General features: G+C 48.3%; 1 protein-coding gene across 4 annotated transcripts in view; it reads left to right on the forward strand.

Annotated features, from left to right (window-relative positions):
- The window catches only part of rasgrp4 (RAS guanyl releasing protein 4), a 218,056-nt gene that overhangs the window by 193,042 nt on the left and 13,460 nt on the right, over positions 1-11,554 (forward strand). For all 4 annotated transcript variants that reach the window (XM_073029257.1, XM_073029260.1, XM_073029259.1 and 1 more), the window contains exons 13-14: positions 857-1,001; positions 4,411-4,447. In XM_073029257.1, the coding sequence (XP_072885358.1) occupies positions 857-1,001; positions 4,411-4,447 (182 nt within the window). The remainder of the gene's footprint in view (positions 1-856; positions 1,002-4,410; positions 4,448-11,554) is intronic.

Below are 11,554 nucleotides of genomic sequence, written 5' to 3' on the forward strand. Positions count from 1 at the left end.
CCCCCACAGCCTGAAGGCATATCAATTCGTTGGATTAATTCTGGATTAGTTCCAGAAGGGCCTATTCCACGCATTAATAGATAAATACCTCCCAAGTATATTGAATGGGGACTGTATGAGTCAAGTTGGTGACTTGCTTCCATGTACAGATTGATTGCAGCCACGGTGGTATAGCTGGCAGGGGCATTACCTCACAACTCAGGCAGCCAGGTTCAATCCCAGTCTAGGGTGCTGTCTGTGTGGAGTTTGCACATTCTCCCTGATCATGTGGGCTTCTTTCGGGCGCTCCAATTTCCCCACACATCCCAAAGCCTTGCAGGCTGGTGGTTTCATTGGCCACTGTAAATCGTCCCTAGCGTGTGGGTTAATGGTAGAATCATATCCAGATACAACCTGGGACCCTGCAATCCCCAGATTTAACCCTAGCCTGACCACGGGACAATTTACAACAATCGATTCACCTACCAACCAGTGCATCTCTGGACTGCGGGAGGAAACCGGAGCACCCGGAGGAAACCCACGTGGTCACGGGGAGAATGTACAAACTCCTTACAGGCAGCAGCGGGAATTGAACCTGGGTCACCTGTACCGTAAGGCGTTGTGCTAACCACTACACTACCATGCGTGGGGAGGAGTTGATGGATATGTGGGGAGAATGGAATAGGACTGAGGTCAGTGGGGGGCATAGACTCGATGGGCCGCAGGGCCTGTTTTTGGGCTGTACAACTTTTGCAGTACCCTGGAAAGAGCAGGGGCTGGATTAGCTGGACTGCTCACAGATAGTTGTGTGGGCTGGACGGCTGTCTGGATTATTTTTGCTATTTCTGTAACAGTGATGTCGGCTATTTAATTGCAGCAAGGAGCTGATTAGTCGGGAAGAGATCACGGCCTATTTCCTAAGAGGCAGCTCCATCTGCTCCAAGCTGCCTCTCGGCTTCCTCCACAACTTCCAGGAGAACACGTACAAGAAGCCGACCTTCTGTGACAACTGCACGGGATTTGTAAGTCTCGCGAGAGGTTGAAGGGTAAAGGGCAGAGGACCGAGGGAATAGTGGTGCTTACCATCAGGGTTAAAGACCAGAGGTTAAAGGGTACAGTGCAAGCTGGAAGATGTTTGTTAACTGAGGACAAAACGGAAGGTGTAACTGTTGGCAAAGTTAGCATGTTAATATAGCCAGCATCTCTTCCCAGCTTGTACCAAGTTTTGATGGTTAATTAAATAGCAACTATGGATTTTCCATCAAGCAGCCTCTGCATCCAACTTCCACCATCTCCAAAAGGATCCCACAATTAAACATATCTTTACATCTCCACCCCTCTCTGCTTTCCGCAAGGATCTCTCCCTCCATGAACCCCTTGTTCATTCGTCCCTCCCCACTAATCTCCCTCCCGGCACTTATCTCTGCAAGTGGCCAAAGTGATAAACCTGCCCGTTCACCTCCTCCGTCCCGAACTGTCCTTCCAGGTGAGGCAGCGCTTCACCTGCAAACTGGCGGGGCCGCCTATTGTGTCCAGTACTCCCCAGTGTGGCCTGCTCTACATTGGTGAGACCCGTCAAAAATTGGGGGGCCGCTTCGTCAAGTATCTCCACTCCATCCGTCACAAGCGGAACTTCCCAGTAGCCAAGTATTTTAATTCCCTTTCCCGTTCCCGTTCCCGTTCCAACATGTCGATCCACAGCCTCAGTTGAGGTACTCCTCAGGGTGGAGGAGCAACACCTTATATTCCATCTGGGTAGACTCCAACCTGATGACATGAATAGTCGTTTCTCCCACCCTTCCACTGTTCCCCACTCTCACCTTTTTCCTTTTCTCACCTGCCTATCACTACCACCTGGGTCCCCTCCTCCTTCCCTTTCTCCCATGGTCTACTCCCCTCTCCTATCAGATACATTCTTCTCCAGCCTTGACCTTTCCCACCCACCTGGCTTCACCCATCTAGCTATCCTCCTTCCCCTCTCCCCACCTTTTCATTCTGGCATCTTCTCCCTTCCTTCCCAGTCCTGAAGAAGGGTGTCGGCCCAAAATAGACAATAGACAGTAGGTGCAGGAGTAGGCCATTCGGCCCTTCTAGCCAGCACCGCCATTCACTGTGATCATGGCTGATCATACACAATCAGTACCCCGTTCCTGCCCTCTCCCCATATCCCTTGACCCCGCTATCTATAACAGCTCTATGTAACTCTCTCTTCAATGCATCCAGAGACTTGGCCTCCACTGCCTTCTGGGGCAGAGCATTCCACATATCCACCACTCTCTGGGTGAATAAGTTTTTCCGCATCTCTGTTCTAAATGGCCTACTCCTTATTCTTAAACTGTGGCCTCTAGTTCTGGACTCACCCATCAGCGGGAACACACTTCCTGCCTCCAGCGTGTCCAATCCCTTAATAATCTTATTTGTTTCAATCAGATCCCCTCTCATCCTTCTAAATTCCAGTGTATACAAGCCCAGTCGCTCCAATCTTTCAACATATGACAGTACCGCCATCCCGGGAATTAACCTTGTGAACCTACGCTGCACTCCCTCAATAGCAAGAATGTCCTTCCTCAAATTTGGAGACCAAAACTGCACACAATACTCCAGGTGGGGTCTCACCAGGGCCCTGTACAGCTGCAGAAGGACCTCTTTACTCCTATACTCAATTCCTCTTGTTATAAAGGCCAGCATGCCATTAGCTTTCTTCACTGCCTGCTGTACCTGCATGCTTGCTTTCATTGACTGATGTACAAGAACACCTAGATCTCGTTGTACTTCCCCTTTTCCTAACTTGACTCCATTTAGATAGTAATCTGCCCTCCTGTTCTTGCCACCAAAGTGGATAACCTCACATTTATCCACATTTAACTGCATCTGCCATACATTTGCCCACTCACCCAACCTGTCCAAGTCACCTTGCATTCTCATAACATCCTCCTGACATTTCACACTGCCACCCAGCTTTGTGTCATCAGCAAATTTGCTGATGTTACTTTTAATCCCTTCATCTAAATCATTAATCTATATTGTAAACAGCTGCGGTCCCAGCACGGAACCTTGCGGTACCCCACTGGTCACATCCTGCCATTCCGAAAGGGACCCATTAATCACTACTCTTTGTTTCCTGTCAGCCAGCCAATTTTCAATCCATGTCAGTACTCTGCCCCCAATACCATGTGCCCTAATTTTGCCCACTAATCTCCTATGTGGGACTTTATCAAAAGCTTTCTGGAAGTCCAGGTACTTGAACAATGAACAATGTTGATTGTTCATTCATTTCCACAGATGCTGCCTGACCTTGTGAGTTCCTCCAGCATTTTGTGTGTGTGTGTGTGGTTGGGGACCTTGCATATGTTCTCTCACAATAGCTTCCTGACACCCAACTTAAACACACACCGTACTTACAAACACTCCTCCTGCACTCAGTCTCCCATCACAGCTGTTTCTGTGACCCTCTCCCACACAGCTTTTGATCATTCCTGACTTGCAAGCAGTTGGGATTATGAGCAGTTCTCAGGATCAGAACCCTGCCGTAAACTGGGGACTGCCTGGATTTAACAGTAAGCACAGGACATACTGTTATCTTTAAGGATACTTATGATTGTTTTTAGTCTCAATGTAATTCTCAGAAGTATTGAGTGCAGGAGTTGGGAAGTTGTACAAGATGTTAGTGAGGCCTTATTTGGAGTATTGTGTCCACTTTTAGTCATCTACCTACAGGAAAGATATCATTAAGATTGAAAGAGTTCAGAATCAGAATTAATATTATCAGCGTATATAATGAAACTTGTTGTCACGCTACTGCAGTACATGCAATGCATAATAAAAACTGAAAGTTACAGTAAGTACATAAAAAATTGAATTAAGAAAGTCATGCAAAACAAGAGTAGAGAGGTAGTGTCCAAGGGTTCAATGTCAATCCAGAGATCTGATGGCAGGGGGGCAGAAGCTGTTCCTGAATCGTTGACCGTGTGCCTTCAGGCTCCTGTACCTCCTTCCTGATGGTAGCAATGTTGAGGACCTGAGCTACTGGGAAAGGACTTTATTCCCTTGAGCGTGGGAGAAGGAGGGGAGATTTGATAGAGGTATACTTGGTAATAAGGGGTATGGGTAGGGTAAGCAGGCTTTTTCCACTGAGGTTGGGAGAGGCTAGAACTAGAGGTCTGGGTTAAAGGTGAAAGGTGAAATGTTTAAGGGGAACAGGAGGGGGAGGTTATTCACTCAGAGGGAGGTGGGAGTGTGGAACGAGCAGTGGCGGATACAGGGTTGATTTCAACATTTAAGATAAGTTTGCATAGGTACTTGGATGGGAAAGGTATGGAGGGCTATGGTCATTGGGACTAGACAAGTTAATGGTTGAGCATGAACTGGATGGGCCAAAGGGCCATTTCTCGGTGCTGCTAGTGTTGATGACCCTCTCTTTTTCTTTTGCAGCTCTGGGGTGTGATCAAGCAAGGATACAGGTGTCACGGTAAGAAAAGCCTCTCCCTTCTCCTTTACCACTCATTCTGGTGACCTGCTGAGAAGTTCCGGGACCTCCCTGTCTGGTCTGAGCCGACTGAGACGTTCCTAAGGGAAAATAAACAGGTCCGGTAATGGATCCTGCAGGAATGGAGGCTCCAGGTTGGACCTGGTCTGTGTTGAATTGGCTTTTATTTAAAGCTGGCGAACACCAGACATTTATTGTGCATCCCCCACCACCCTGAAGAAAGCTGAGCTACCCCTTTTGGCCCACTGCAATCTTTATGGTGAAGGTGTTCCCACAGATCTGCTGGCTTTAGACCTGGTGATGGTGAAAGTTGGTGGCAGGGTGGAGGTGTCTCCACCAAAGGAGGTGTAAGGTGCTCCTTCCCTTCGCTAGCCTGCAGGTCACCCTTGGGTGAGGTGTAGCACCTGCTTAGCCCCCCCACCTTCCCGATCACATGGAGCCATGGGAGCAAGTGGTGGATGGTCGTAATAACAGCCAATGCATATCAGAAGTCCTGTTTATGCAACCATAGAAACATAGAAAATCTACAGAACAATACAGGCCCTTTGGCCCACAATGCTGTGCCAAACATGTACTTACTTTAGAAATTACCTATGGTTACCCATAGCCCTCTATTTTTCTAATCTCCATGTACCTATCCAGGAGTCTCTTAAAAGACCCTATCGTATCCACCTCCACCACCATCGCCAGCAGGCAGTCTCTGAAGAGTATTGATAATGGCTGGGGTCACCCACCTTGTAAACACACTGCCCAGTTGAAGGCAATGGCAAACCACTTCTGTAGAGAAATTTGCCAAGAACAACCATGGTCACGGAAAGACCATGATTCCCCACATCATACGACAAGCACGTAATGATTCAAAACACAAAAATACAACTGCAGATGCTGTAGATCAAAGAATACGTACACAACGCTGGAAGAACTCAGCAGGTCAGGCAGCCTCCGTGAGAAAAGAGTAGCCAATGTTTCTGGTCAAGACCCTTAATCAGGAATGGGGGTGAAGAGAGGGCCGAAGCCCAGTAATAGAGATAGGGGAGGGGGTAGGGCCTAGAGGCGCCAGGTGGAAAACCTGGTTGCCACCCACTTCAACTTTGCCTCTCATTCCCATCTAGATATGTCCATACATGGCCTCCTCTACTGCCATGATGAGGCCAAACTCAGGTTGGAGGAGCAACACCTCATCTACCGTCTGGGTAGCCTCCAGCCTGGTGGTATGAACATTGAATTCTCCAATTTCCGGTAATTCCCTCCCCCGCCCCCTATCCCAGGTCCCTCTCTCCCTCTCTCCCCTTTCAACTTTCTGCTTCTTTATCTCTACAGTTCTTTCATGCTTATCCCCTCCCCCTCCCCCCTTTATCTTTCCTCTGATTGGTTTTCCACCTGGCGCCCCTAGGCCCTACCCCCTCCCTTATCTCTATTACTGGGCTTCGGTCCTCTCTTCCCCCCCCATTCCTGATGAAGGGTCTCGGCCCGGAACGTTGGCTACTCTTTTCTCACGGATGCTGCCTGACCTGCTGAGTTCTTCCAGCGTTGTGTACGTAAGCACATAATGATGATGGTAGCGGTAGTGGTGAAAGACGGGGTGCGTGTGACTTGACGGTGGTGATGTTCCCCCGTACCTGTGACTTTTTTCCTTCTTGCTGGTAGCGATTGTACCTCCAAGAGGACCACAACTTTGTCGTAGGGTTTGGAGGCACGCGTGCCTCAATGACCCAGAGAGCTATGTTGGCTGGAGTCAGGGCTTTGTGCTTTGGCTGTTGGTAGGGTCACCCGTGCCAAACAGGTCAAAGGGCAGAGGCCAGACTAAGAGTGGTCCAGCAGTCCTCCAGGTTTAGGGGTTCAGCTCAGGGCCAACAGCCTTGACACATCAAACAAAATTGTTCGGGAAACAGCAATGGAGAATCCTTCTACATCCGAGTGTGACTGTATGGACAGACAGAGGTGGAGGACCTTCATTGCTGTCCTAAACGCCAGCGGCATAACGGGCAGTAAGTAAGAGGGTTTGTGAGACGCCACCAGAGTAGCCTCGATGAATAACTGCAGGATATTTTGATAACAGCACACGCTGCAGCCCCTGTGCGTTGGTGGTGGAGGGAGCCAGTGTTCAGGGGGTGGGTGGGGTCCCTTTGTTCCTGGATGGCAATAAGTTCCCTGTATGTTGTTAAAGCTCAGTTTGTCAAGGCAAATGGAAAGCATTCCGTCAGTGCCCCTGATAGGTGTCTTGCATTGTTTGGGTCAGATCAGGAGAAGAGCCACTCGCCAGTGGACAACCAGCCCCTTGTCATCACAGTAAACGGTGAAGGATCCCGGCCCGAAACGGCGACTGTACCTTTTTCCATAGATCCTGCCCGGCCTGCTGAGCTCCTCCAGCATTTTGTGTGTGTTGCTCGGACTTCCAGCATCTGCAGATTCTCTCTTGTTTGGCAAATGCAATGTTCACACCTCATTTTGAGAGGACTCGAATATAAGGACCAGGATACAAAGCTGAGGATTTATAATGCGTCTGTCAGACCCCATCTGCAGGACTGTGAGCAGTTCTGGGTCCCTTATCTAAGAAAAGATGTGCTGGCATTGGAGAGGGTCCAGAGGGTGTTCATGAGAACGATCCAGGGAAGGAAAGGGTTAACTTGTGAGGGGTATTTGTTAGCCCTGGACCAGTGTTCACTGCAGTTTAGGAGAATGAAGAGATCTCATTGGAGCCCACTATTTCACTCATCCCTACCCCCCTCCCCAGATACTTTCCTTTGCAACCTGGTATCATCTGTCCCTACACCTCCTCCCTTACGTCAGCCAGGAGAGCAGGAGGTTCCTGTGACCTGCTCCAACCTCGTCTCCTGCATTTTGCTGCTCCTGATGTCTCTGAATTAAGTGGGAATTCCAGATAACTCTTTCCAATTTGTTACACTAGATACTGAGTTTGCATATTTAACCTGTTTCACCACGCTTTGAGCCCCCACTGGTACCCCGAGATTCAAATCCTCTCCCCTCCATCACTGTCAGAGTGATGGAGGACCAGGGAGGAGACAACAGTGCCTGGAAGACCCCAGTACCATGGGGAATTCCTGAATCAACCCCGTCTTTGGCTGTGTTGGCAAACGCCTCCACATGGGTGAAATCCAGTGTGTCTGGCTTCAAACGTAAAGTCTAAGTTTCATTAGCGGGGCACAGGGCGTTCTTTGATGTCTGCAGAGCTTGTCAGCAGCTGCCAGAACATGCCTTATCCAGATGTGTTGTCGTTGCAGCTATCTGCCAGCCCACAATGCTTCCCACGTCGGAGGTTTCGAAAGGATTAGCATTTTTAATGGTCTCGGCTGGGTTTTAATCTCAGCCCCAACCTATCCCACCCCTGACCAAGACATACAGAGGAAACCCTCGATCATTTTCCTTCCCTCTGACAACTCTGCTGAGTTCAGAGTGGGTTTGGCCGCACAGATAGGTCAGCTTGGATCGGGGTCAGGTTTTAATCTTGCATCCAAACAGCTCTGGAAATGACTGGGAGAACTTCCAATCTCTGCTTCCTGAGAAACCGCCTCCATCCCCAAGTTCTGATCCTGGCCACTCCTGGCCTGTCGTTCACTTTGTTCTGAAGTTCAGGCACCCCTCAGCGTATCCACTGCCTGCTCTCTGCCCCTTTAGCCTGATCTAATCGTGTCTGAGGTGCTGTCTGGCCCCTAATCAACATCAGACTGACGCTCCTGTCGGGTTTAATAAAACTGACATATGCCATGAAATTTGTTGACTTGTGTCAGCAGCACAGTGCAATACATAAAAATACCATAAATTACAACATATATTAAAAAATTTGAATAAGTACGTAGTGCAAAAAGTGAGCAAAGTTGTGCTCATTGTCCATTCAGAAATCTGATGGTGGAGGGGAAGAAGCTGTTTCTAAAGCACTGGGTGTCTTCAGGCTCCTGTACCTCCTCCGATGGTACCAGTAAGAAGAGGACATGTCCTGGGTTGGAGGGGTTCCTTAACGAAGAATGCCACCTTTTCGAGGCGTTGCCTTTTGAAGATGTCTTTGATGGTGCCCACGATAGAACTGGCTGAGTTTGTGACCCTGGGCAGCTTGTCCCGATCGTGGGCATACTGGGTGGTGCTGCAGCCAGTTAGAATGCTTCCCGCGGTACATCAGTAGAAATTTCCGGACATGACAAGCTCCTCAAACCCATAATGAAATATAGGCTAGTCTATTGCAGTCTAGTTACGCCCCTTGGAAGGAACATTTCACAAAGTCGATTGTGCTGTGGAAACCCTTCCTTCAGCTTACATCATTCACACTACAATAATCTATATGTAGCCTCCATGCCCCCAGTTGGCCCCTGTTCGCCTAGGGTGAACCGCCATCACCCCGCCAATTGTGCAATACTTCAGTGTAAATATGGAGTAATGCCCCCCCCCCAGTACACGCTCGCAACACAAATATCAGACAAAACACCAAAGGTGAGTAAATAATTACAACTTTATAGTAATCTCTTGTGATGGGTTAGTAGAAACAGATAACCTAAAGGCGCCAAATAAGTAAATTTATCAGTTTGTGCACGGAATATATTTTAATACGTTGGAGCTCACGCCTCCGGTTCCATCCACAACGACCTTCCGAGCCTTCGGCCACCGTCCGAACCGCCGACGTCCAGTATCCGTCGCTCTAGAACCGCTGTCCGCTCCTCACACGTCCGTCCCCCTCGCTCGCCTCCTGAAAAAACTCCCGCTCAGCTTACACATACAAGATAACATAACAATTCTCCATTGGTTAGGTTCCCCCTTATCTGCAGTCATAACCCAAACATTCCAGATACAGAAACCCGTTACAGCATTACAGAGTAGCCATCTCATTATAACAATACAGAGAAGCCTGAACAGTTAACACTACTGTTACTGGGACTGAGAGTCCTACATATATATTATTATATAATACATTTACAACTTAACAACAATATATATAATTAAATAAGCAGTGCAAAAAAAGAGCAAATTGAAAAGAATAGTGAATTAGTGTTCGTGGGTTCAATGTTCGTTCAGAATCGGATGGCAGAGGGGAAGAAGTTCTTCCTGAACTTGAGCGTGTGCCTTCAGGCTCCCTGATGGTAGCAATAAGAGGCCATGTCCTGGGTAATGGGGCCCTTAGTGACAGATGCCACCTTTATGAGTTTCGTCTTTTTGAAGATGTCCTCGATGGATTAGAAGGAATTAATGAATGCAAATTATAGCCACGGTCATGCCTTCTTAGTGATTGCGTCAAAATGCTGGGCCCAGGATTGATCTCCAGAGATGCTGGCACCCAGGAGCTTGAAGCTGCTCCCCCTTTCCACTGCTGGTCCCACGACGAGGACTGGTCGCCAGCTGAAGTTCTGCCGACAATAGTTGTGTCATCGGCAATAGTTTGAGCTGCGCCTACCCACGCGGCTGTCTGCCCGGTGCCAGTGTTTTAGTCTTTTAGGGTTTTGGCCGGGAGTAGAATTACAGGCAGGCGGTCGGACTTCCCCAAGACCGAATGCACGGTGAAGCATTCTTTACGGTGCTCTAGTATGTCAGCTGCCCTGGTCTCACAGCCGATATATGCTGATGGTAGCTCAGAGGCTTCTTCATGCTGGGCTGGTTGAAATTTCCTGCGACGATCAGGAGGATGGGGCGAGAGCAGACGTGCGTGAAATGGAAGAGATGTGGTTGAGGGCAGCGTTGATGGTGGAGGAGGGGAAGCCCCTTTCTTTGAAAAAGGAGGACATCTCCTTCATTCTAGAATGAAAAGCCTCATCCTGAGAGCAGATGCAGTGCAGACGGAGGGATTGGGAGAAGGGGGGTGGCGTTTTCACAAGTCACAGGGTGGGAAGAGGTGTAGCCCAGGTAGCTGTGAGAGTCCGTGGGTCCAGAGAGAGAGAGACAGTGAGATCGAGAAAGGGGAGGGAGGTGTTGGAAATGGACCAGGTAAGTTTGAGAGCAGGAGGTACAGAAGCTTTAGGTCCCATGATACGGGTGTTCCCCCCCCCCCTTTACAAAGGTAGAGCGTTCCTATGAAACCTTTCTTAAGCTGAAACGGCATAAAGCGAAGAACCATTAATTTATATGGGAAAAATGTTTGTGAAAGTGAAAATCCTCTTTGTAATGTGAAAACAGGTTACTAACGTAGGTCTTTTGTAAAAGCGAAGTGGCGTAAAGCGAACATTTCTAAAGCGGGGGGACACCTGTACTAGGTTCAGAAACAATTACCCTACAAGAATCAGACTCCTGAACCAGCATGGATACTTCAAATACCAATACTCAGAGCAGATTCTAAGAACTGTGCAAAGGTCTTTGGCATAAATAGCTAAGGTGCCTGACATTTGCACAGTCCTATTGTAATTTTATGTATCGCACTGTACTGCTGCTGAAAAAATAGATTTCATGACACACGTGAGTGATGATAAACCTGATTCTCATCTGGGTCTCAATTGTGGACTGAGAGTGGGAAGGGGACAGGGAGAGGGGAATCATGGTTGGGAAAGGGGGAATGAAATGGGGAGGGAGCGGGAAGCGTCAGAGAGACATTCTGTAATGATCAGTAAACCGATTATTTGGAATCAATTGACCTTGCCTGGTGTCTCAGGACTGGGTGTGTCTGCACCCACCCCTGGCAGTCCTTCTCTGCCACCTGTCCCACTCCCCTCCCACAGCCTCCACCCTCGCCATTCCCAATAACTTCTGCTCTCGCGAGATTTACAACTCACTCTCCGCGCCACGTCGACAAATACAGCACCGTGCAAAAGTCTTATGCACTCCAGTTATATTCAGTATATGTGCCTAAGACTTTTGCACAGTACTGTATGTCCTACAGACTCACTTTCAGGAACTCTTTACAACTCTTGATCTATGTATTATTTTTATTTGTACCGCTTGTCTATTTTTGCACATTGATTGTTTGCCAGGCTTTGGTTATGTGTAGTTTTTTTTTGTAAAATGTCATTATATTTCTTTATTCCTGTAAAGCCTGCAATACAGTGGAACTCCAGATAGTAAATGGTAACATGCATGTAGTTTCATACTGAATTTACTTTGAACTTTGAACCATTTCTTACTCATGCCAGTCCGCTCCTGTACAAGGACAGTATTGAG

The sequence above is a fragment of the Hemitrygon akajei genome, chromosome 25 (genome assembly GCF_048418815.1).
Source record: "Hemitrygon akajei chromosome 25, sHemAka1.3, whole genome shotgun sequence".
In the NCBI taxonomy this organism is placed as follows: Eukaryota; Metazoa; Chordata; class Chondrichthyes; order Myliobatiformes; family Dasyatidae; genus Hemitrygon; species Hemitrygon akajei.